Source organism: Manis javanica, chromosome 7 (assembly GCF_040802235.1).
Source record: "Manis javanica isolate MJ-LG chromosome 7, MJ_LKY, whole genome shotgun sequence".
Taxonomy (NCBI): domain Eukaryota; kingdom Metazoa; phylum Chordata; class Mammalia; order Pholidota; family Manidae; genus Manis; species Manis javanica.
The window spans coordinates 69,947,780-69,971,402 of NC_133162.1; the positions used below are offsets into that span (position 1 = coordinate 69,947,780).

A 23,623-nucleotide genomic window follows, 5' to 3' on the forward strand; every position below is an offset into this window, starting at 1 on the left:
GCGCACTGACTGGTCTCTCTAGGCGGCGGCGGTAGCGCTCCAGCGATCCGAGCGGAGTCAGCCGCTCAGCGCCCTCGCACACCCGCGGCCCCTCCCGCCACCGCCGCCGCCACCCCCACTGCAGTCCGTGCACTCCTCGCGCGCCCGGGGCATGCTCCGGGTTCCTGCGCCCGGCGGCGAGCTACACTACCCGCCCGCGGAGACATGAGGCACCGCCCGGGGGCCGCCTTGGCCCTGGGGCTGCTCTTCCTCTGCCTGAGTGAGTAGCCGGTGCACCGGCTGGGGGACCGAGGCGGGGCGGGGGGATCGCTGGTTAGAGGGGGCACTCCCGGAGTTCTTCTCCAGAGGGTGGTACTCTGGATACCCCAGATTTGGGGCCAGGATCCCCGCTACCCTCGGCTTCTTCATTAGGCTGCTCTGATGGCTGCGTGGGGCATGGTAGGGTGTCCCCGCTCCCGCCGTGACCTTGGCCGGGGCACTCTCCCTCTCTGGGCGCGGGTTCCCAGGCTGCTCTTTGATGGTTGAGATTGGCCTCTGCCTGCGTTCTAAGCGCCCCTGTTGGTGTACGTCCCTGGGAAGCCCCAGCCCAGCCCGAGTCCACAGGGAGTGGGGGGAGGGACCCTCTCCGTGGCTCCCCAGCCGAGGCTGTCGGTGTGCTGGGGATGGGAAGGTGAGCGTCCGCCTGCCCAGGCCTAGGGCCAGATGCGTGCGCTGGTGCGAAGTTTTCCTTCCTCGTGTCGTTCTCTTGCGTTCTTTTCCTAGCCCAGGCCAACTTCGCCCCCCACTTCTTCGACAACGGGGTCGGCAGCACTAACGGAAACATGGCCCTGTTCAGCCTCCCAGAGGACACCCCTGTAGGTGAGTAGCCCTGGCACCGGCCCCCATAGATCTCCCGGAGGGGCAGCCCATGTTCCCCTGGACGCGGGAGTAACCCGTGACTCCCCCGAGCCTATCGAGGCACCGGGCGCCAGACTGCTCTCACTCCCAGAGGAGCCCTGTTTGCGCTCTGAATTCCGTCCGGCAGTTGCAGAAAGGAGGTCACCGCTGCCATGGAGACCTAAGCCAGACCAGTCCTGGGGACCCCGCTGCAGGCCCAGAGGCAGGATGAGCCCCGGACAGCAGGCAGTAGTATGCAGCATGAGGACTTAGCCCCAGAGCTGACCCTCACCCTCTGTGTCACCTAGAACAAATCCGCTTCCCTCCCAGAACCTCAGAGCTTTAGGCTTTGGACTGGCCCAAGAACATCCAATGCCCTGCATGCAAGAGAGAGAGGAGAAGTGAGGAGGAGGAAAGAGATTTGCATTTTCTCTCTCTCACCTGTCTGGGCTGGGAACCCTGGGTGAAGGGACAGCAGTGTAACAGGGGCACCAGCTCAGAAACCCCTGAGGACCTGGATATGGGAACAGCACCTTGGGTCACCCCTCCTGCTCTAACAGCTCCTCCCTTCCCCCCTCCCCCAAATCCAGGAAACCCTCAAACTTGGCTGCTGGGACAGGAATCTATACCCAGCAGAGGCCCCACTGCTAATTAGGCACAGCAGCCCTGAAACTTCTCTGTAATGCATATTATAGATCACAACCTGAGAGGTGGCTGATGCTAACATCTCACCGGCAGTCATGGTCATGAAGAGTAGAGAGGGAAGCAGCCCACTGGGATGAGGTCCACAGCACATGCTCAGCTCAGGGTGGTGTGTTTGGTACTGACTTAACCTTCTACTTTATAAACAGTTGAATACTTGGTTCTATGCAGCTTCCACTTTTAGGAAAAGTCTGATCCCAGATTCTAGGTCTCCCCTCTGTGTCTCCTTCCAGGTTCCCATGTGTACACCCTGAATGGGACAGACCCCGAGGGAGACCCTGTCTCCTACCACATCAGCTTTGACCCCAGCACTAGAAGCGTCTTTTCTGTGGACTCCAATTTTGGAAACATCACCCTGGTTGAAGAGCTAGACAGAGAGGTATGTGGAGGTGTGAGGAGCACTGTGGCTGGGCGTGCAGACAAACCTCTGTGGGCTGCAAGGTGCCCTACAGATGGTCCTTGGAGAGGTCTATAAACCACAGAAAGCTCAGACAGCAGAGCAGGGCTGGAAAGAGAGGTTTAGAGAGTGGGTCTGAGTTTGGTAAAACTCTACCTTCTCCACCCATCTGACCCTTCAGGTGACAGAATATGGGCTACATTTCCTTTTTGAGACCCCACACTAGGCTGGTGGGCCTAGCTGGCCACAGAACTGGACCTCAGCTGTGGGGCTGCTGCTGGCTTTGGCTCCATGTGCGACTCCATCAGTTCAGGCCAGGGTGGAGAAATGAAAGGGTGGGTCTCAGAGACTGTGGTGGGAACACAGTGGTGGAGGTGTGACTGCGCTGCCCCTCCCTGGTGTGTCCAGGACCTGGTGGCCTCAACACCCTTCCTCCCTGAGGTTCCACCATGTCCTACGAAGGGCTTGCACCCCGCGGACCTGGACCTCTGCACACTGTGGAATACGGAGAAGGTGTGGAGAGATAAGGAGGAGAAAAGGGAAAAGGGGAAAAAACCTTCCTTCTTCCTGGGTCCCCAAGTGCACTGGGTCAGCACCTCCCTCATTCTAGCAGGGGAGCACTCTCTGCTGGCAACTCAACAGTCCCTCTGGGCTTATAACCCCTGATGTGCCAAGCTTAGAAATGAGGTTTGAGGCATAGCTGGAGGCAGCTTTCAGCCACCCGGCCCTTTGCCAGAGCTCCAGGGTCCCCGTGGTAGATTAGACTCTGGACACTCACAAGTCCCTGTGCTTCACAGAAGGAGGATGAAATTGAAGCCATCATCAGCATTTCCGACGGCCTGAATCTGGTGAGTGCACACTCAAGCCAGCCCCCTGGCAGCACATAGCTCCCTGGGCCTGACCACAGTTTCTCCTGCAGCCTCCTGGGGGCTCCCTGGCAAACTCAAGCTGAGACCCAGCTGAATCTGTCACAATACGCCTGCAAAGGAGGGCTGGAGCCAGTGAGGCTAGTGGGGAAGAAGGGGGAATAGAGAGAGTAAGATCTGTCTTCCTGATGGAGCATCTCTTCTAACCTGCTTTGCCACCTGCCTTCACTGACCTGGCTCTTGGCTCTACCTTGTCATCCAGGCTGACCACCTGGGTGCACAGACCCCAGCTTCTCCCTCCCCACCTTCTCCACAGTCTTCATCAGGGCTGTCTAGCATAGGCATAATCACAGGGGCTCCCCTGCCTCCAGGCTCCTGACTCCATCCACTTCCGAAGTTCAGCCAGAGCCACCCTTGCGGAACAGACCCGGCCACAGCCCAGCTCAGAAAACACTAATGGCTGGTCCCTGCTCCCCTTAGGATGAAACCCCAGCTTCAGTCTGGCATGCAGGGTCTCCCCCTCCAGCACCATCTGCCTTGTCCACCTTTTTTCCCACATTCACCCTACCAACCATCTAGCCATAAATCTGCTAACATGCTCTGAACTCACCATGCATCTCACTCCTCTGCCTTTATACGTGTTGCTTCTTCCTGGCACACTTTTCCACCTGTCTCCCTCCCCCTGACAAACCATAGCAGAGCTTAATCCCACTTCTCTGGAAAGCTTCCTGCTGCCCACCACCACAGGCTGGGTTAGATGCTTCTTCTTGAGGTCTCTGCAGACAGCCTCCTGGACTCTGCACCCACATTCCCAGGGTTGCATGTACCCAGGCCACGGTGTGCGTGATGTTCCCGGGAGTCAGACCATCAGGGGCCCTGCCCTGGGTACCCAGCATGCTGCTGTGATCACCCTCAGTGATATCAGCACCATTCTTTTATATGCTGATCTTCCCACCACCATCCCATCCTGCAAATTACACACCATCAGACTGTGTCTTCTGTTTCCAGGATGGAATACAGTGCTTGGCACCAAATAGTTGCTGAATAATATTTATTACATGAATGAATCAAAGAGGGAAGGAAGGAGGAGGGATGCACAGAGACATACACCAGGGGCATTAAAGGCCACTGTCCCTTTATCACCGAGGTCTCACTGCTTGCCCAACTCCCTTTGCCCCTTCTCAGGTGGCAGAAAAGGTCATGATACTGGTGACTGATGCCAACGATGAGGCGCCCAGGTTCATCCAGGAGCCCTATGTTGTTCAGGTCCCTGAGGTGAGTGAGGGACCCATAGACAGAACCCATGTGCTCCACCCCAGATCCCTGTCCTCCTCTGGGGCCACTCTGTCTCCTGGCCAAGGGGACCCGGCAGGGGAGTGAAAAGCGCCCCTGTATTGCTCACAGCCCTCTGGAGAGCCTGCCCCTCCCTGCTCTTTCTCTGTTGCCATATTTTCACACATTCAATCTTATTCCAAAGGAATGTTTGTTTACCATTTTCCACTATAATCATAATGCATGTTTATTCTGGAAATGTAAAATATGCAGAAAAGTAGAAAAAAAAGTTTTAAAAATAACCCTCAATCCCTCGCTTGAGACATTTGTTATAGTTTGGTGTTTCTTCCTGGTCACTTTTATGATTATTGGATTTGTTTTCCATTTGTTTTACATAGTTGTGACTACATTAATCATAGGCCTTCTGTACACTGTTTTTAATACTTAATTTATAATGTTAGCATTTTCCTTAATAACTGTAAAATTTGGGTAACTATCATTTTAATAGTTTCCATTTAGTGCATATTCCATCATTTACTGACCTGTTCCTTTATGTTTGGATATTTAAGATGTTTTACATTTTTGTTGTCATAAATAAATAGCAAATTCTGAACATGAAAGTTCCTTTTCTCTAATTAAGATGATTTTCTTATGATACAGTCCAAGATCAGAAATTATTAGGTCATAAGCATAAATGAGATGAGGTGTTTGTGTATTGCTTTTCCAGAATGGCACCTATTTCATTTCCCCTGCAGAGATATGGGAGGGAGGGGTTGTCTCCCCATCCCTAACCAACACAGGACACTCAAATTTTTTACTGTTTGCTAATTCAGTAGGAGAAGTATTTTATTCTGGCTCCAAGTTGTGTGCATGTGATCTCCGGTGATGCTGAATATGTCTGTGTTTATTAACTGTTTTCTCATTCCATATTTAACTTTATCTATTTGGAGTTCATTTCTCTCACTCTGTCCTTGAGGCCATCCTCAGGGGACATGTCCATGTGCTCCTCCTTCCCTGCACCCATGCTGACTGGTGTGTCTCCTGTGCTGCCCCTTCCCCAGCTGGGTGCTCTTTGGGTGAATCCCCACCTTTCCATCTCTTTTTAGCCCTCCATTTCCCTGCCTCTATATTTCCATGGCCGCCCCTGAATCCCAGTTCCCTGAGCATTCTGCCACTACCCCAGGACTGACCCCTGTGGCTGTTACCCCTCAGGACACACCTGCTGGGAGCAGCATCATTAAGGTCCATGCAGTGGACAAGGACACAGGTTCTGGAGGAAGTGTCACCTACTTCCTGCAGGTAAGGCAGGGCACACAGGACAGAACCAGAGGCCTGGGCTAGAGGGGATACCTGCATGGCCCCTGCCTTGTCATCAAGGCCCTCAGGTTAACACCTCTACCTATTCCCAAAGGTTGACAGAGGAGCCACAACAGATGCACAGGGGTGGGATGGTTAGGTGGAGACGTGAGAAGCTATCTTCTCCTGATGGACCCATCCTGGATCCCTTCAGCTGGCCTGCATACTGCCCCATAGATCTCCAGGATCCCCAGCTTTCTACCCCCAACCCCTTCCCCAGGAGGAAGCCTAGGCGCTTTGTACCCACACAGGGTAGAAGAAACCTATCTGGGCCTAGAATTGTCAATAGGAAACAGGGCAGAAGGGGTGACTCTCAGAAGGAGCACAGGTGTGACATCCCCTACCCCACACCCCATGCCACCTTGTCACAGGCAGAGACCCCCTGCCCCTCCTGCTTCTTCCAGGACCCATCAGGAGCCAGCTGTCCTCCTTCACTCATCTGCTGTTTCGGCAGCTGCACCTTACTCTTCACATTTGGTCACTTGCTCTCACTATTTTCAAGGCAGTACAGCCAGTGGCTAAGAACTCAGGTTCTGGTGCCATCCCCTGGGCTCCACATACTGGAGAGATCCCACCACTTCCCACTGGTGAGCCTCTTCAACCTGTTGTCTAATTTTCCCAGCTCAGTTTCCTCTCATGTAAGATGGGAGAATAAAAGCACATCCTCATGGATGGTTGAGGATTAAATACATGTAAAGCTCTGAAAACAGCTCCTGACTCAGTAATCCGTCTTCAGGTTGAGGATCATCTCCTGTCCCTCCACCCACCACATCCCACCCCAGGCACTGCCTGGACTGGCCCACAGTCACTTGGTGGGGTTTGAAGTCCTTGGGGGCTTTCTTTAACACTATCGCTTTTAGGTTCTTGAACTCTAGGTTAGAACACTCGCTGACCTTTCTACCTGTTGGAACCTCCAGGCCAGAGCTTAGCCCAAAGTTGGGCCTGGTTTTCTAGCTGAGAAGCAGAAAAGCTGAGGCCCTGCTGGAGGGGCCTGAGGGTGTGGCCATGGATGCCAGAGTCTTAGGCAGAGGGGCCCTGGGGGCTATGCCCTGAAGTTTGAACCTCAGCCCTGGGGCCAGAATTCTTGTGATAGAGGACAGAGAACACCCCTTTCCATAATCAGAGGGGGCAGTCCTGGGGCCAGCCGGGTCCTTCCCTGAGGCCCAGCCTGCTTCCGGCTCTTCCAGAGCAAGGACTCCGCCACGTTTGCCATGGACCACCACAGCGGCGTGCTGCGCCTCCGGGCTGGGAGCGCTCTGGACTATGAGAAAGCCCGGACCCACTTCCTCACAGTGGTTGCCAAGGTAAAGAGAGGGAGGAATGGGGAGCATCCAGTCTTTCCCTGGCCTTTGTTAGGGGAAGCTGCCCCTGGATTGGGACTGAATTGGGCCCTGCAATGGAAAGGGGGCAGTTTGCAGAGCAGAAGGAGTGCTAGGGGTGGGGCTGCTCAGAACCTCCTTTGAGTGGGTCCTGCCCTCAAGGGAGGCTGGTGTCTGTAGACTGGAGAAGACATATTCCCTCCTGGGAGAGGGCAAACGTCCCCACGAGACTGACAGGCCGGGATCCCCCCTGCAGAACCAGGTGGCCTGGAGACTCGCACCCCCTCACATGCCCTGTACCCTGGCCTCTGGGCACCTCCAACCCTCTGCCCGGGCTCGCCCACCCACCTCTTCTCTGTGGGATCAGTTACCCTCTCTGAGCCTCAGTTTCCTTGTCTTCCCACCTCTGAGGCTGAACTAAGCTCCTGGTGTTTCTGAAGTGCACGATGTGGGGCAGCAACTCTGCAGGCTCCGCCACAGTGGCCGCTCTTCCCCCAGGATGGGAAACCCCAGCATCTGGCTAGGCCCGGAGGTATTTTCTTTCCCAGGAAAAGAAAGGCCCTTGCTGGTCGCATACTGGCTGCAGTCCATCCCACTCCAGCCTGTATTGTGAGCCATTTCTCGGAGAGGTCTGGGCCCAGGGGGCACACACTGCACTCACCCCGCTCAGGCGGAGGCCCAAGGCATGCTCTGAGTAGGGCCTCAGGAGGTGTCTGATGCTTAGCTCCTGGCTGAGAGGGCAATTTGGCTCTGATTCCCTCCTCTGCCACGCGTCAGACATGATTTCTCTGGAGAGAAAACTAGCCTCATTTCCAAAGGAACACTTGTAGGCACCTACCAGGCACTGACTGAAGACTTCCATGCATCATGTCATTAACTTTCCCAGTATTCCTAGGAGACACAGTTAGCTCCAGGTGACACAGGAGCAAACAGAACTCAGAGATGGCAGCTGGCCTCTGGGCCAGTAAACGGCAGGAGCCAGCTCCACTGGAGTCTGTCTGGCTCCAGAGTCCAACCTCTCTTCACTCTCTGATTCTTCCCCAGGACGGTGGAGGGAGGCTGCGAGGGACTGACGTGGTGTTCTCAGCCACCACCACAGTCACAGTCAACGTGGGGGATGTGCAGGACATGGCCCCTCTCTTCGTGGGCACACCCTACTATGGCTATGTGTATGAGGACACCTTCCCGGTGGGTGCCCACAGCTGTGGGATCCCCCTACTGGGGACAAGTGGGCTTGGCCTCAAGTGGCCCTCCTCACTTGGAGACTGTAGGACATGTGGGTCCCAGGGGGCCAGGGATACACATGTTTGGAGTTGAGAGGCTGGGTCCCTCCAAGAGGTGGCAAATCTCCCTTAGACAAGTATTCCAGCCACAAACAGGTCCTTTTGCTGGTGGAAGTGTAGGAAGAAGCCAGGTGTTGGTGTGTGGGTGCCTCCTAGGCGCCAAGACTGTGCCAGGCATTTATTCACTCGTTCATTCTCACCCAGCCCAGCCTCAAATGTCAGCCCTTCAAAAGGGCTGAGATAGTGGCTTGCAGCTGGCCCATGGCCTTGGTTCCAGTGAGGTCTTTCCTGCTCCTAGCCAGGGGATGGGATTCCTCTGTGCCTCCCCAGCTCCAAGCCTATAGCCTGGGATCCCTCAGACTAGTAGCTCTTCTCTCACAGTTTGCTGCCAACCCACCCCAACCCTTGTCAGGCACAGGCCCAGCTGGGAGGCCAGACTGTTTCCCTCCCCAACAGTGCAGTCGCCATCCTGGGTATTTCAGCTCTGTACCTCTCAGGGAAGGTCCCACGACACAACCAGGCAGCAGAGGCCTGGCCTTCTGTCTACCTCTGAGGCCTCCCCATCCTCTATGTACCATCCCTGTGCACCACTCTGCCCTAACCCTCGGCCCGAAGCAGCCCAGGCACCATTTTCCCTGACATCTTTGGTTGAGGCAGGGTGACCTCCACTGCTCCCACACCATGCACACCCCTCCTCCCCGAGCATGCCCCTCCTTGGGCTGCACCATGTATTTATGCATTTATTTGCACCCCCAGCCAGACCATGAGCTCCCTGACAGAGCCAGAGCTCACACGGCTACAGCACAGGAACTCTCTGTGGAATTGAATTGCATTCTCAATTTTCACCTCACTGGTTTCTAATTATTCCCAACTTCATAAAACAATGAAAACACTGAGGAAGTCCTCTGCTGGGCCCAAGCTAAGACGCCACCTCACCAGGAGTGGGCAGTCAGTGGTGGAGGCAAGCACAGAGCGCTGGAGAGTGACATGCTGGCCTGCCCTGTTGGGGACCACAGGACGGGACAGCAGGGCCCAGGCTGTCCTGCTGAGGAGCGAGGGGCAAAAAGAGATGCTGAAGGGAGGGGCAGCACCTGGACAGTCTGGAAGCAGCCCTGAGTGTGGGCATGCAAGGGAGAAGGTCTGAGTGAGGAGCTTAGAAGGGGCACAGGCCCGGGGGGAGCAGGGCTGCTCTAGTTGTGGCACCACAGGTCCACAGGATAAAGTCTAGCTCCTGGACTTGGTACTGGAACTCTCTGTGCCCAGCTGTCCCTCCCCTCCCCTCAGTGTACCTCTGAAGGTAAAAGGTCAGTGAGGGAGTGGGAGTGATGCTGGAGGGCTGGGGCAGCAGGGGTGCAGGCTGAGTGTGGCGTGTGGGAAAGGAGACTAGGACATATGGGGAGGAGACCTAGGCAGGAGGCCTGGCTCTTTTCTTGGGCAGAGACAGCATCTCCCTTTGTGTTGGGGGCAGTGTCTGGGGAGGGGGGAGCCTCAGCAGCATCCATCAGCCTCAGACAGCTGCTTTCATTTTCCCCAGGGCTCAGAGGTACTGACTGTGGTTGCCATGGATGGAGATCGGGGCAAACCCAACCACATTCTCTACAGCCTTGTGAATGGTGAGTCTGGGGCAGCTTTGGGGATAGGCTTATCGCTGGGCTGCAGCCTCTGGGTCCCAGAGGGCCAGGGATACACGTGTCTGAAGTGAAGAGGCTGGGTCCCTTCAAGAGGCAGCAAGTCTCCCTTAGACAAGTACTCCAGCCCTGCTTGTCATTATGTCCAGCAACAGGGGGGAAGCATCAAGGGGCAGGATTGAGGGTGCCACCGGTGGTGCCCGTGCCTGTTCCCTTCACCCTAGACATATGCTCCTTGATGGGAAGGGGTGACAGCATTTCTCATACTCCTTAAATTGCTGTTGCTTTGGCCTAGACACACAGCTGAATTAAATGAATTAAGTGCAACGATATACAGCATTTCCCTAATACTGGCCCTGTTTAAGGACAAGAAAACTGAGGCTCAGAGAAACTAAATGGGCAACCCAAGCTCCCATGGGGTTTGGACCTAGGACTGCTGGCTCTAAGTGTGTGCTCTTTCCACAGCCCAGCAGCTGCACACGCTCTTCAGCCCTCAGTAGCTGGTCCCTGTGAGCCAGGCCTCTCTGTTAGACCATAATGTCTAGGGCATGATCCCAGCATGCACTTGTCCACATTCTCTCAGACCCCGTGGCTTCCCCCAACCACATTCTGAGAATGTGTCTGGTGCACACGCGGCCTTCAGAGGCTCACACATGCACGGACACACTCACCGTCACCCGCAGGCTCCTTTCCCAGGGCGCACCGACCCTTGACTGCCTTCCATCCCTTCCACCCCTGAACCACGTACAGTTACTGAACGCCTACCCCTCCCCATCTCCTCTCTCTCCTGCTCTCCCTCCTCACCCTCTTTCATCTCCCTCTCTCCTCTTTCTTCCCCCCCTCCCCCTTCTCTTTTCTCATCTCTCTCCCCTTCCATATCTCCCTCTCTCTGTGTCTTTCTTTCCCCCTTTCTCCTTCCATCACAAGCACATGTGTGTGTGTGTGCACACACTAGGCATGCGAGAAGCAAAGTACTGTGGAACCTGGGAGCCAGACAGAAGTGAGTTTAAGTCCCAGCTCTGCACTCACTGTGCAACTTTACAGAAGTTACTTAACCCCGCCAACACTCAGTTTCCTTACTGGCAAGACACAGATAATAGAATTACATCCTATAGCAGAGACTTCAGTGAGATAATGCAAAGGAACATATGGCACCCTACCCAGAGCGGCTCCCCTCATCCCCTTGTGGCCACACGTGGAACTGCAGGGTGCATTTCTTGACAGGGAGTGATGGAGCCTTTGAAATTAATGCGACGTCTGGAGCCATCTCCATCACCCAGAGCCCTGTCCAGCTCCGGAGAGATGTGTATGAGCTGCATGTACAGGTACCCTGCCTCTAGCTTGGCCTTCCCCACTTGGGAGGGAATGAGATCACCCAGAGGATGGCTGTGCGGAGAGAGGAGCCATTGGCCAGGAACACAGCTCTGGGAGCTTCCAGGGCTAGGAGTGAGAAGGAGGGGGACACAGGTGACGGAGACCCAGGAGAGATCAGTGAGGTGGGGAGGAACCTGCAGAAAGTGGAGTCTCATTCGCCAAGGGAACAGAGCACTCGTGAAGGTGAAAGAGGTGACAGTGCTGCCTGCATCTTGGAAACCAGTGTGTGGTATCCAAGTTGGGGATGAGCTGAGAGTTGAGTGGAAAGTAGGAAATAGAGACAGCAGATATAGGCTTCTGAGAAGGGAAAGTGAGGACAGCAGCTAGGGTGTGACAGAGTAGCATCCGGAGAATGTAATTGTAGGATAGGTAAGAGCATAGCATGCCTACAGAGCAAGCGGAAGGAGGCCTGGAAGGGGTTCATATGATATGTGTCATGTGGTACATGCACTGCCTATGAATTCTCGGCCCTGACTCGCAGCCTGCATTCATTCTCTGTTGCTGCATCTCCACATCTCCCCTCCCTGCAGCCGCCCCCCCACCACTGACTGGCCAAATGGACATAGGAACAGAATGTGGCAGAACTGGAATTTGAAACCAAGAAAGGGAGGCAGTGTGGTGAGATGGAGACAGCCCTGATTCAGGAATCAGATGCCTGAGTGCCTCCAATTCCAGCTCTGCTCCTCACTAGCTGTATGACTCTAGTGACTGCTTCGCCCCTCTGTGCCTCACCTGCAAAAGAGGGTTAGTAAGAGCATGGTATTAGTTTCTTGTGGCTGTTGTCACATATTACCATAAACATAATGTCTGAAAACAACACACATCCCCTTTGCCATATTCTGTCAGAAGCAAGTTGTTAGGCCAGGGCACACATAAGGAAAGGGAATTGCACAAGAGCACAAACTTCCAGAGGTGGGGATCACTGGGGCCATCTTGGAGATGGCCTGTCACACAGCCCTAGCCACCTATCCCCACTGCAGGTAACTGAGGTCAGTCCTGCAGGGAGCCCAGCTGCCCAGGCCACAGTCCCAGTCATCATCAGAATCGTAGACCTCAACAACCATCCGCCTACATTCTATGGAGAGAGTGGACCCCAGAACAGATTTGAGCTGTCCATGTATGAGCACCCACCTCAGGGGGAGATCCTGCGGGGCCTCAAGATCACTGTCAACGACTCAGACCAGGTGTGTGGTCCTGCTTTCCCCTCTGTCTTCTGAGGTCCCAAGGCTGGGTCTGCATAGCCTTCACTGTATGTCCCAGACCTGCTGGGTCACTAATGAATGACACAAGGGGGTATAACCAAGAGCAGGGTGGAAGACTGTCTGCTTGGCCTAAAAACATTCACAATCAATTAAAAAGTAAAACATCAGTCAAGCTAAAGCTCTCCTGCCCCTGATCTGCCAGAGAGGCACATGTGAATGTGTCCTGTCACCTCTGTGCCCAGCGCAGGACCAGGCCATGTGTGTTTGCTCCCTTGCTGAGGGCTACCTAGCCTGCTTAGTCTTCCTGATCCTGGACTGCCTGGCCTATAGAAAGAAGCGATAGTTCTTCTCAGGGTTAAGGACATATGAAGGCTCCTCGCTTAGTGGCGTGGGCTACATAATGAGTTTCTACTCTCATTCATCGTGTTTCCTCTCTCCAAACAATGTTGCCCAGGGAGCCAATGCCAAATTCAACCTGAGGTTGGTGGGGCCCGGGGGTATCTTCCGAGTGGTCCCGCTTACAGTCCTGAATGAAGCCCAAGTCACCATCATTGTGGAGAACTCGGCCGCAATTGACTTTGAAAAGTTCAAAGTGTTAACCTTCAAGGTAGGTAGTGCTTTGCACTTCCCAGAATGGGGGGGTCCCAGCAGCCCCTGGATTCATTCCCAGAGGCCCCTTGTCAGCCCCTACCCCTCCCTGGCCTCTTTTCTTCTCAGTCCCTTTGCCTCGCCTGCTTCAATTCTCCCCAGAATGCAAGGAAGAGTCAAAGGAAAACTTGAATATAATGTTCCTTGTTAATAGATTAAGAAGGAAAAACGATTTGATTATCAAGATTGATGTTTTTTATATGAATTTGACATCAATCACTTATTCTGATAAAGTAACAGAAGATGGAAAAAATAAATACTTTGTTGATATTATTTAAATGATTATTGTTATTTATAACTCTACACATATGCACATCTATGGCCAGCATTGTGCTTAAAGGTGAAATTCTAAAAGCATTCTATGCAATCAAGACCAAAACATGGATGCTTGCTATCACCACTGTTATTTAACACTATTCCTGGAATAATGTTACTCCTGGATAAAGAAAGGAAAGAAGAGGCAAAAACGTTAGAAAGGAAGAGTCAAAATTATCATTATTTGTAGATAATATGTTTGTTTGCTTAAGAAAACCTAAGAGAAATGATCAAAAACTGTTAGAGACACAGGAAAGTTGCTAACACGGTTGATTACAAAGTTAATACACAAAATCTAATAGTTTTCCTACATACAAAAAATAGCATTCAGAATGATGGAATGCAGAATTCTCTTTTACAATGATGACTAAAAGTAAAATTCCTAGGAATTACGATAACAAGAAATATACAGTAAGTGACAAAAAATGTAAACAAAGGAATATAAAGAAGGCACGAAATGGAAAGGCTCTTCTTGTTAAGACATGCATATTTTCATTAAATTAATAAAGAATCCAGTGCCATCTCAATAAGTCTTACTTAAAATTTCCCTTGGGGAGGTGGTGAGGGGGCTTGACACAATTACATTGGATTTTATCTGAAAAAATAAACCTCTAAGAATAGTCAGGAAAATTCAGGGAGGGAAATGAGGCAGGAACTTGTTCTGATAAATATTTAATTATATTATGAAGCAAAATAATTTTTTAAATTGGAACTAATAAGTAATATGCAAATCATTGAAACAAAAGAAATTGGCCCAAATCGACTATAAGAACTCCAAGAAAGCAGGCATTGCAGGTTGGTGGGGGGAGATGATGTAATGCCTTCCAGGTGGTCCTGGTAGCTGGCAGCAGGAATTGCTGGCTGGCAGCTGAGAGTAAGGACTGGAGACAAGGCCAGCGGGTACTGGGCCAGTGCTGAGGCAGGAAGCAGGAAGGCTCTCGGCAGGGGACCGCCACCCAGACAGGTCCTCCTCTGCTCCCTTCCCCAGCTCCTGGCCGTTGAAGTGAACACCCCAGAGAAGTTCAGCTCCACAGCGGATGTTGTGATCCAGCTCCTGGACACCAACGACAATGTCCCCAAGTTCACCTCCCACTACTACATTGCCAGGATACCCGAGAATGCCCCGGGCGGCTCCAACGTGGTGGCTGTCACGGTGAGCTGGGGACTGGCCCAGGGGCTGGGGGTGGGATGGGGCCCCCACTGCGGGGGTGCCTGATGAAGTCAGACAAACCTGGGTTCTAGTTTGAATCTCAAAGCCTACATTCACTACCTATGTCCTTGGACAAGCTCCTGTCCTCTCTGAGCCTCAGTTTCTTCTATACAAAGGAGATGACACCTCACACTGAAGGAGGACATTAGTGTAAACCCTAGTTCAGGGCATGGGGCTCATCTTTTCCTTCCTCTTTTACAAAGGAGGAATAAATGCCTTCCAGATCTAAACCTTTTGGTTCCCCAACACTTGAGATCCCCTGGGTGGAAAATCTAGAGCAAACCTCTAGATCAGATTCTACCCAGCTGGGCAAACCCCAAGCCCCACAGTGTGCCATGGAAGCAGCCCTCAGACACAGGAGCTGCCCACGTGCCTTGGCAAAGGGGCAGGTGCCACTGCGAGCTTTCTCTCTTCCAGGCTGTGGATCCAGACACAGGTCCCTGGGGCGAAGTCAAATACTCCATCTATGGGTCTGGGGCAGACCTGTGAGTAGATCCAGAATCCCAGACAGAGCCTTGGGCAAGGGATTTGGGAGTCTAAGGGTGGAGGTGCTGAAGGTAGGAGGAACTTGGAAAGGAATGGGGGGGGCAAGGAATGGAGGGAAGTAGTGGAGAGCCTGAGGCAGAGGTGTGGGGACACATGCAGCTCAGATGCTGGGATCCAAGGGACCCTGCAATGAAGGGTGGTCATCGCAGCCCTGTGCTGGAGCTCCTGGCCTCAGAAGCCAGGCAAGGGGTGCTGAGCTAAGGACGGGCTAGGGAAGGGCAGGCTGTGGCAGGAGATACACACAGATTGTAATGCCTTGTGATCCTCAGCTCTAGGAACCATTAGATGTGTGCATGCCATTCACTGGTTTGTCTATTCTAATACAAATAATTTAATCCTTCCTTACTATCTTTGAAGACAAAAGTACTTTCAAAACTTTCTGACGGGTCTTCATAATGTTCCAGATATTTCTGCTGTAAGCACAACTTTAGGAATTATAGGAGAGAGTTTATGTTAAGTTCCAAAAACCTATTAAAGATAACTTATTATTTTAAAATAATGATTATATTAAATTCAAAAAGAAAAAAACTGCAGAGTGTGCTTGCTAGAATAGCCAAGTAGAGTTTACAAAGGTGTTTTTGTAAGGGCTGTGACTCAGTTGTTAAATTCAGTGTTGATAGATGGGCAAGTAGATGGTTGGTCCTGCTTCCCCAATCAGACTGCAAGGATGGGGAAAGGAGCACGGGAACACTTTGGAGAAGATGCATATGCATTACTGCCACCTCCTGGAGGCAGCTCTTTACTGCAGGCTTCTGCATGTGTACGTGCATGTGCACCGTGCCCGCACTCTCTGTGCCCACAGCTTCCTGATCCACCCATCCACTGGGATCATCTACACCCAGCCCTGGGCCAACCTGGATGCTGAGACTACTGCCAGGTACAACTTCTATGTGAAGGCAGAAGATATGGAGGGCAGGTACAGCCTGGCTGAGGTGTTCATCACTCTGCTGGACATCAATGACCACTACCCCCAGTTTGGAAAGAGCATCCAGGAGAAGACAATGGTGCTGGGCACCCCAGTGAAAATTGAGGTGGGCTTTGAAAGCAGCCAAGCTCCCCTGAAAGCTTTGTTCCAGCAGCTGCAAGAGACATTGTGGCATAAGAATTTATTTTAAAATAAAGTTCATTAGATTTTCATTATGGGTGGGTTTTTAAGATACTTGCTGTAAACCCATCCCTACCTCAACCCAGAAATAACCTGTGAGATACCTTTGATTATGGAGGGCCTTGTCAAAGTGGAAATCGAATAGATACTTTACAAAATAAAAAATTGAGGCTCAGGTGGAGGGTTCGGCTCACCTTAGTTCACATGGCTGGTCTGCCTGCTGTCAAAGTCATGCTTTCCCACTGCACTACACTGTCTCCACAGTGTGGAAACTATATGACTCTGAAACCCAATAAACTTAACTTCTACCTGTCTGTCCTTAGACAAGTCATTTGGTGTCCAAGTTTTTGTTTTTTTAACAATACCTACTACTTAGATGTACTCTGAGAGGGGAATCGTGTGTCCGAGCCTAGCTTAGACCCTGGTTCATTCAATTTCTCTCCCACCTCCAGTCCACTCAAAATAGGATCAGGACTATTTTCCATCAACCCAGCATGGCCCCATGACATGTTGGTTTAGCCAGGGTACACAAGTATTGTCTGTCCCTGTGCACAGGCCACAGACCAGGATGCAGAGGAGCCCAACAACCTGGTGGACTATTCCATTACCCACGCAGAACCAGCCAATGTGTTCGACATCGATGCACACACAGGGGAAATCCGGCTCAAGAACTCCATCCACTCCCTGGATGCCCTGCGCAACATCACATCCAACAGAGATGCCACATGGTCCCTAGAGGTGCAGGCCAAGGACCGCGGCTTCCCATCCTTCAGCACCACAGCCTTACTCAAGATTGACATCACAGACACTGAGGTGGGTACAAAGCCTAGATTGGGAAGAGGGTCAGAGACCAGCTCAGGCCTTGCTGCAAAGTGGCCAGAAGGAGAGAGTGTCTCCAGCCTTCCTCCAAAATACACTCAATGCTGGCAAAGGCTGCAGGGGCCATCAAACACATAGGCTTTGGAATCATGTTAAAATCCTACTTTCAACATTCATTAATGGTATGACTTCAGGCTTTGCTAAGCCTCCACTTCCTTTCCTGTAAAATGGGAACAGTGATCCTCCTTCAGGTGGGTGTTGAAAGCCAGAGTGCAATTACTATGTGCATGTGCAGTTCTTAGCTCAGAACCTGGCAGCGAGTCATCACTGACGGAGTTCCTGATGCAGTCTGGCCAACAAGGCCCTCCATAATCAAAGGTAGGCAATTTCTTACTCTCTCCAGACCAGAGTTCATCTAAGGCAGGAGCTGCTAATCTGAAAGAGATTGTTTGCATCACACTCTATGTGCATTTTTCTGGAGAGCTGAGCTGTCACATTTTCTCTTTGTGAGTTTTTCCTGGAATTAAGCCCATAGTGCTCAACAGATTCTTAAGGGATGCCTGACCCCCAGAAAGTTTAAAAACCATCAGGCTTGAGGGAACTCACAGCCCTGCACTGCCCTCCTTCAGGGACCAGGCAGGAGCAGCTGAAGGCTGCTTGTGGAGCAAGGGGAGCAAGTTTCCCCATGTGGAGCAAGGGGCTGGCTCTCTCTTCCAGATGCTGTCCCGAAGCCCCATGGCCGCCTTCCTGATGCAGACCAAGGACAACCCCATGAAGGCTGTGGGCGTGCTGGCAGGCATCGTAGCCAGCATCGTGGCCATAACCGTCCTCATCTCCACCGCCACCTTCTGGCGCAACAAGAAGTCCAACAAGGTCCTGCCAGTGCGACGTGTGCTCCGCAAGCGGCCCAGCCCTGCACCCCGCGCCGTCCGCATTGAGTGGCTCAAGCTCAGGAGGACCAGGGCTACTAACAAGTTTGAGCTCAGGGAGGAGCCTCCCCATGAGAACTGCAACAAACACAGCTCAGGAGGCACCATGCCCCCAGCCCCGGCTCCCCCTCCGCCCACCAGAATGGCGCCCAGCACCGGCGTGACCCTCTGGACTGTGCCTACAGTCTCAGGCTCACTCACCCTTCAGCAACCCCGGTGGCCACCCAAACCCAAGGCCTTGGGGAGCCCCAGCCAGTCAGCTCTGGTCTCGGAGCTCAGGCAGAAGTTTGAGAAGAAGCATGGAGATGAGAAGGCTTACTTCTAAAGTGTGTCCTGTGGCCCCTCTCTTCCCCCCCAACAACCACCCTGTTGGCTTGGGCCATGCTCCCCACTACCTGCTCCTTATGGTCACTCCTGTCTTGCACAATGGTGTAACACCCATATCCAAGGCTCTGGACAGCACCTTGGGCAAGGGATTTCTCTGGTTACGGGATGCAGTTGGCAAACGCTTCCCCATCACCTACATCCTTGGCACAACTGTGGGGTTCCCCATTCCTCAGAGGCTGGAAACAGACAAAGAGCTAGCTCTATGTGTCTTCTACTTACCAAGCCCAGACTTAACAGTCCCTTGGGTACCCCTGGGGCCTCAGCATCCTTAGTCAAGGAGCAGAGCCCGAGCCACATGTGATAAGGCCTCCTAGGTTATGAATCATAAAGTCTCTGGCTAAGAGCAGGAGCAGGAAAGGTTGGTTTAGTCCTGGCTGAGGCTGGAGATCAGCGAACCTTGCAGGCTGTAGGAGAGCAAATACATCAGGGGAGGGCAAAGATGCACTGAAAACTCAGCTGACTGGGACTGTGCCTGAAAGCCATCGGGAAGAGGGATGCTGGTGTCCGGGCAGAGACTTTGGTCCCCTGCTGTGCTCACATGGAACCAGGAGCACAGAGGTCCAAGATGACGATGCAAGGATGACAGCAGATGGCCTCAGCCAGGGCTGCCATGGGCCCAGAAATCTCCAAGCTGGAGCCACAGTGGTAGCCCTAGAAGTTTCCAGAAGAGCATCAAGGCCCCCCTCTAGGAAGCTGTCCCACCAGAAGTCCTTGAAGTGACAGTGAAGGGCTGAGGTCTGAGGAGACTTCCATTTTTATCTGGCTCTTCTGCTCACATGGCATAAGCTTGGGAAAGCTGTTCAAATCCCCTGACCACTCTCTTCTTCATCTGTAAAATGAAAAGAGTAAGTCCTGGCTGCCTCACTCACAGGCCTAAGGTGAGGATTGAAATACTATGTGATGATGAGGGCTTTAGCCAAGCACAAAGCAGCGCAAATGTGAAGTATTTTTCTGCAGCCCCGTTCTCTGGGGTGCAGCTCTTCCACAAAGTATTAGGAGCCTCTCATCTACTCTGCCATGCACCCCAAGGGGGCACTGTGCTGCATTTGGGTCTGGCCCACATCCCGGGCAGACAGAGCTGGACGAGGGCGTTGCCCTAGACACACGCCTCCCTTTGCGTTCTCCACCACAGACCCAGTGTGGCCGACCACCGCCAGAGACCCTGGCCGACCACCGCCAGAGAGTACCAGAGCTAAGCAGCACATCCAGACCAAACCTCCCTTTTGCCAAGAGGATAAAAACACATTCCCAAGAGAGGAGGGGTTGCCTGAGGCCATACAGCGGGTTGGTAGCAGGACCTGGTCCAAAGGCTCCCCACCCCCAGGGGATTTCCCTTTATTCAGGCACACCTCTTTCAGCTTGTGACAACCTCCCCAAGGAGAGGAGACATGCAGGCCTCTATGATTACTCCAAGGAGTCCTCCCCGGCTCTAAGGAAACCTGCTGTGTGAGGAAATCTGGATATGTACAGAGAGAAAGGAGAGCAGATCTTCATATTTCCCACCATTCACTTACAACTCCTCTAGAATATGAGGGTGATTTTATTTTGACAAATTGTATGCATGTATGGTTTCTTGATTTCTAAGTCTGAGTTTTGAGGTTACTCACATATACTGAATATACAGGAACTTTGCACCCTGTGGTTTAGGAGAGGGCTGCCTTGGACCATGTTTGCCCTCCACAGGGAATACAGCATCCTTACAACTTGCATGCAATCAACTTCTTTTGTAAATGATAAAATAAAATCTGTTAACTAAGGGACAACCTGAGCCCCTGCCCCCTGGTTGTGTTCATGTTAACTGACTTGTAGAGACCAGTCTTCCTGACAGCCAAGCTCAGCCTGCTTCCTCGCTCCCTCCTATGGTGGGAGGATCCTTCCCCCAACCTCCAGATCTGACTCTGTGGGAGGCTGAATGTGTCCAAATTGCCATGCATACACCTCTGACTAGCACATTTAGGGCATGTCAGCAGAGTATAGCCCATTAGGGCCTAGACTGGGCTTTTCTCCTGAGCCAGACAAGCCCTAGCAGGGCTGCTTGAGGAAGACTGGGATCTGGATCTAGAACTCATTATTCCCTAACCCAGCCCAGTGAGGGTAGGAATTGGGAAGCCTGGCTGGGCATGAAAGTTGGGAAGCGGTTTTCTCTCCGGAACAGTGGTCATGAAGGCCTCTGGGCTGGAAGCTCAGGCCAGCATCTGGGCCCTGGGAGGGAGGTGGGCTCCTCCACAGGCCCAGGAACTTGAACCAAGGCAGAGGCAATCTTGGAAACTCCACACATGGTCAGATATGGGGAGGTATGGAGAAAGTACCTAGTTGCCAGCATGAGCCAAACTGGGAAAAGGAAGAAAGTACAGCTGAGCCTGAGAGGCCAGCAAACATGGCAGCCCAGGAAGAGAGACCCCAGCCAGTGGGAGTGAGGCCAGGCCAAGCCCCACTGCTCTAGGGAAGGGTGGCTGCCACAGGACTGCTGCCCAGTCACATTGGCACAGCCCTGGACTACATGGTGGCACCATGTCAGCCTCAGGGTGAAGAGCTGGGAGGCAGGGGTGACAGGTGAGTCAGGCTCACTCTCTCCTGGGCCCCCAAGAATGGAAGGACAATCAATACATATGACTCCAAGAAGTCTGCAGAAGAGTGTGCATTTTTTCTTGTGACTGACCTCAGACTTTCTAATTATATGAAATAACATGGTGCTTTACAGCCTGACAGCCCTGAGTCTGAATCCTGGTTCTGCTATTTAAGTGTGACTTTGGGCAAGAGACCAAGGCTTCCTGAGCACCCTTTTCCTCATCAATGAATAATGCCAAAGACCACTGCTATGAAGATGACCAGAGCTAATCTCTGTAAAGCACCTAGCATCAGCTTTGTACCTGCTGATACAAGCTCGGCAGACAGTCATTACTCTTAATTGTACAAGACTACAACTAAGAGGGCATTTGAGAAAGGCTGACAGTCCACATGCAAGAGCACCACATCCTGAAGGAGACGCCTGCTCATCCTACATCCAGGATGTTTCCACGCCCATGGAGCCTTTCCTTTGTACTGGAGAAGAGAGGACAGTAGAAGAGGAGGGAAATATGGGCAGGCAGCTGACCCAGCGTCTGACCTGTGCAGCTCTACAGCCTGTGTTTGAGCATCTTCCCTCCCAGGCAGTTAGGAACTGATGAAACAACCCCAAGAGGACCTGTGAGACTGTACTGAACATCTGTCCAGCAGAGCCCAGCTGCCATAGTGTGGCAAGAGCCGGGGAGGAGCCAGTCCCCTGTTTCTCTAAGGTCTTCAGGAATTTTGCTGCTCTCAGGAACTCGAAGCTTTGAGAGATTCCAGGTCCAGCCTACCTGGTGTGATGTTGGTATTGCTGGCAGGCAGTAATGCTTCTCTGACAGTCTTTAAGGGCTCTGATCATAGGAGGATGAACAGGGAGAATGGGGAGGATGCCCCGTGAGGACTAGGGCTGCCAGACTGGCATGTGGGCATAGGGAGGACCCCTAGGAGCTTCACAGAAATAACCCTGGTGAGGTGGGGGCAGTATTCTGAAGGGCCTAGTTTCTAGAATCAGGTGCGGATGGTTTCAGTGACCATGATTTGATCAATAAAGTAAGTGAGCTTATTTTGTAGCAATAGGCTAATGATCTGGGGACATCTGTATGACACTATGAAATTGTGGAAATGTACCTTTTTAGCTGAATGAGGTCCACTCATTCATTCGTTAATCAATAATTTACTTATTCATTCTCTTAACACGTGTTCTGAATATAGTATATGCACCAGGGATACAGGCTCTAACAAGCCAGAAGAAAAGAAGAAAGAGAAAAAGGACAAAATTCCTCCCTCAAGTTGCCAATAGCAGAAGCCAGAGACTAACAATGGCTTCATTCTAAAGGCAAGTGGCCCTGTTCACAGATGTCTCTGAATGAAGGCACTTGCCTTAAAATTCCATGGTCTAAGCTCTAAATAGATAAAGTTGCCAAGAGCATGACAACTGGATTTAAAACTATAGTATCTTTTAAACATTAATTAAACAGAAGAGAACAAAACATTAACTAAACACAACAAAATTAAACATTAATCAAACAGAATGTGAAAGATATTAGCCTAGATATCATGTCACTATATATGAACCTCAGATACCTTAAATGGTGATAACATTTGTTGAGGGCTTTACTATGTGCTAGGCACAGTTCTGAGAACTTTACATGTAAAAACTGGAGGAGACACCTGCTCATCCTACCTCCAGGATGTCCCCTGCTGTGCTCACATGGAACCAGGAGATCAGGAAAACCCTATGAGGCAGGTACTATTACTATCCCCAGTTTATAAATTAAGGCACAGAAAAATAGAGTAACTTGCCCAATGTTACAAAACCAGTAAAAAACAATCTCAAACTCTAAGCCCAGGACACTTGGGCTCCAGAGTCTATGCCCTTACCCCTCTGGTTATACTATCTAATCAATCTGAGTAATGTGCATCTTTACTCTGTGATTTTTTTCAAAGGGCAGCCTAAGGGTATTAAAATATCAGATCCCAGAAATCCTCTAGACCTTGTTACCTCTCCCCAAATTTCTGTGTTCACAGAAGCAGCTGAACACTGCGCCTGCTCACCGACATGATCCTGAGACTGCTATGCTACACTCCTCTTCCATGGCCCCTTCCCTCCTGCTGTCCCCTCATGCTCACCACGAAGCTTTCTTTGCCAGAAGTGGAGGCCAGAACACCCACTCCTGCCTCGGCGGTAGCGCCAGGCCATTTCATGAAGGCTGCACCCTCCAAGACCCATGGACGGCCTCTGATCCTATGGAAGGAGGCATGCAGAGACCAACAGAAGTACAAGTTCTTGGCTTGCTCCCTCCACTTTCCTTCAAAAGTTATCATGGGAATTTCCTCATGAATGGGTTCTCTATTGCACTGCATTTATGTATGCATTGTTTTGTACACATATGCATACATGAATATATGTAAGAGGGAACGACCACTTCTCCAAGGTTTAATAGGAGGCCTTGAATCATTGACTAGGGGAAAGGAATGGGGATTATATCCTCATTTCTATAACAAAAACATTTGTCATTCTCAGCACTGAAATGCTAGGAATACAGGGCTGAAAACATAAGCCCAAAGCGCACTATCTCAAGGGATTAGGTGGGAATTCAGGATGTGTAGCCTTCTCTTTGTAAATAATAATAATAATAATAATAATAATAGAATCATACAATTTTATGTAGGTTCTTTTCCTTCTGGGTATGGCTCTTGTGACTCTGCTTTCCAACAGTCACTCTGACATGACACGTGAGCCCTGGCTGGCAGCAAGTCTCCTGATCCTCACTGCTGATAGCCCCAGGCTCTTAGGAGCACCGATTGCTCATGGGAACACAGACACCCATAAGCAGACTCT

General features: G+C 51.7%; 1 protein-coding gene across 5 annotated transcripts; it reads left to right on the forward strand.

Annotated features, from left to right (window-relative positions):
* On the forward strand, nucleotides 1–23,404 carry CDHR1 (cadherin related family member 1). Of its 5 annotated transcripts, none has more exons than XM_073241101.1 (17): nucleotides 2–259; nucleotides 763–858; nucleotides 1,812–1,957; nucleotides 2,773–2,823; nucleotides 4,027–4,116; nucleotides 5,326–5,412; nucleotides 6,657–6,773; nucleotides 7,833–7,976; nucleotides 9,606–9,684; nucleotides 10,924–11,024; nucleotides 12,054–12,257; nucleotides 12,730–12,882; nucleotides 14,227–14,391; nucleotides 14,866–14,933; nucleotides 15,797–16,025; nucleotides 16,655–16,912; nucleotides 22,810–23,404. In XM_073241101.1, the coding sequence occupies exons 1-17, from the start codon at nucleotides 205–207 to the stop codon at nucleotides 23,191–23,193; spliced, it is 2,427 nt and encodes an 808-aa protein (XP_073097202.1). In that variant the 5' UTR covers nucleotides 2–204; the 3' UTR covers nucleotides 23,194–23,404. The 5 variants fall into 5 exon arrangements, with proteins under 5 accessions (XP_073097201.1, XP_073097200.1, XP_073097203.1 ...); XM_017647670.3 differs by lacking the exon at nucleotides 22,810–23,404 and adding an exon at nucleotides 17,636–21,975; XM_073241100.1 differs by lacking the exons at nucleotides 7,833–7,976; nucleotides 22,810–23,404 and adding an exon at nucleotides 17,636–21,975 and having other exon boundaries at nucleotides 1–259.
* The last annotated feature ends 219 nt before the right edge of the window (nucleotides 23,405–23,623 follow it).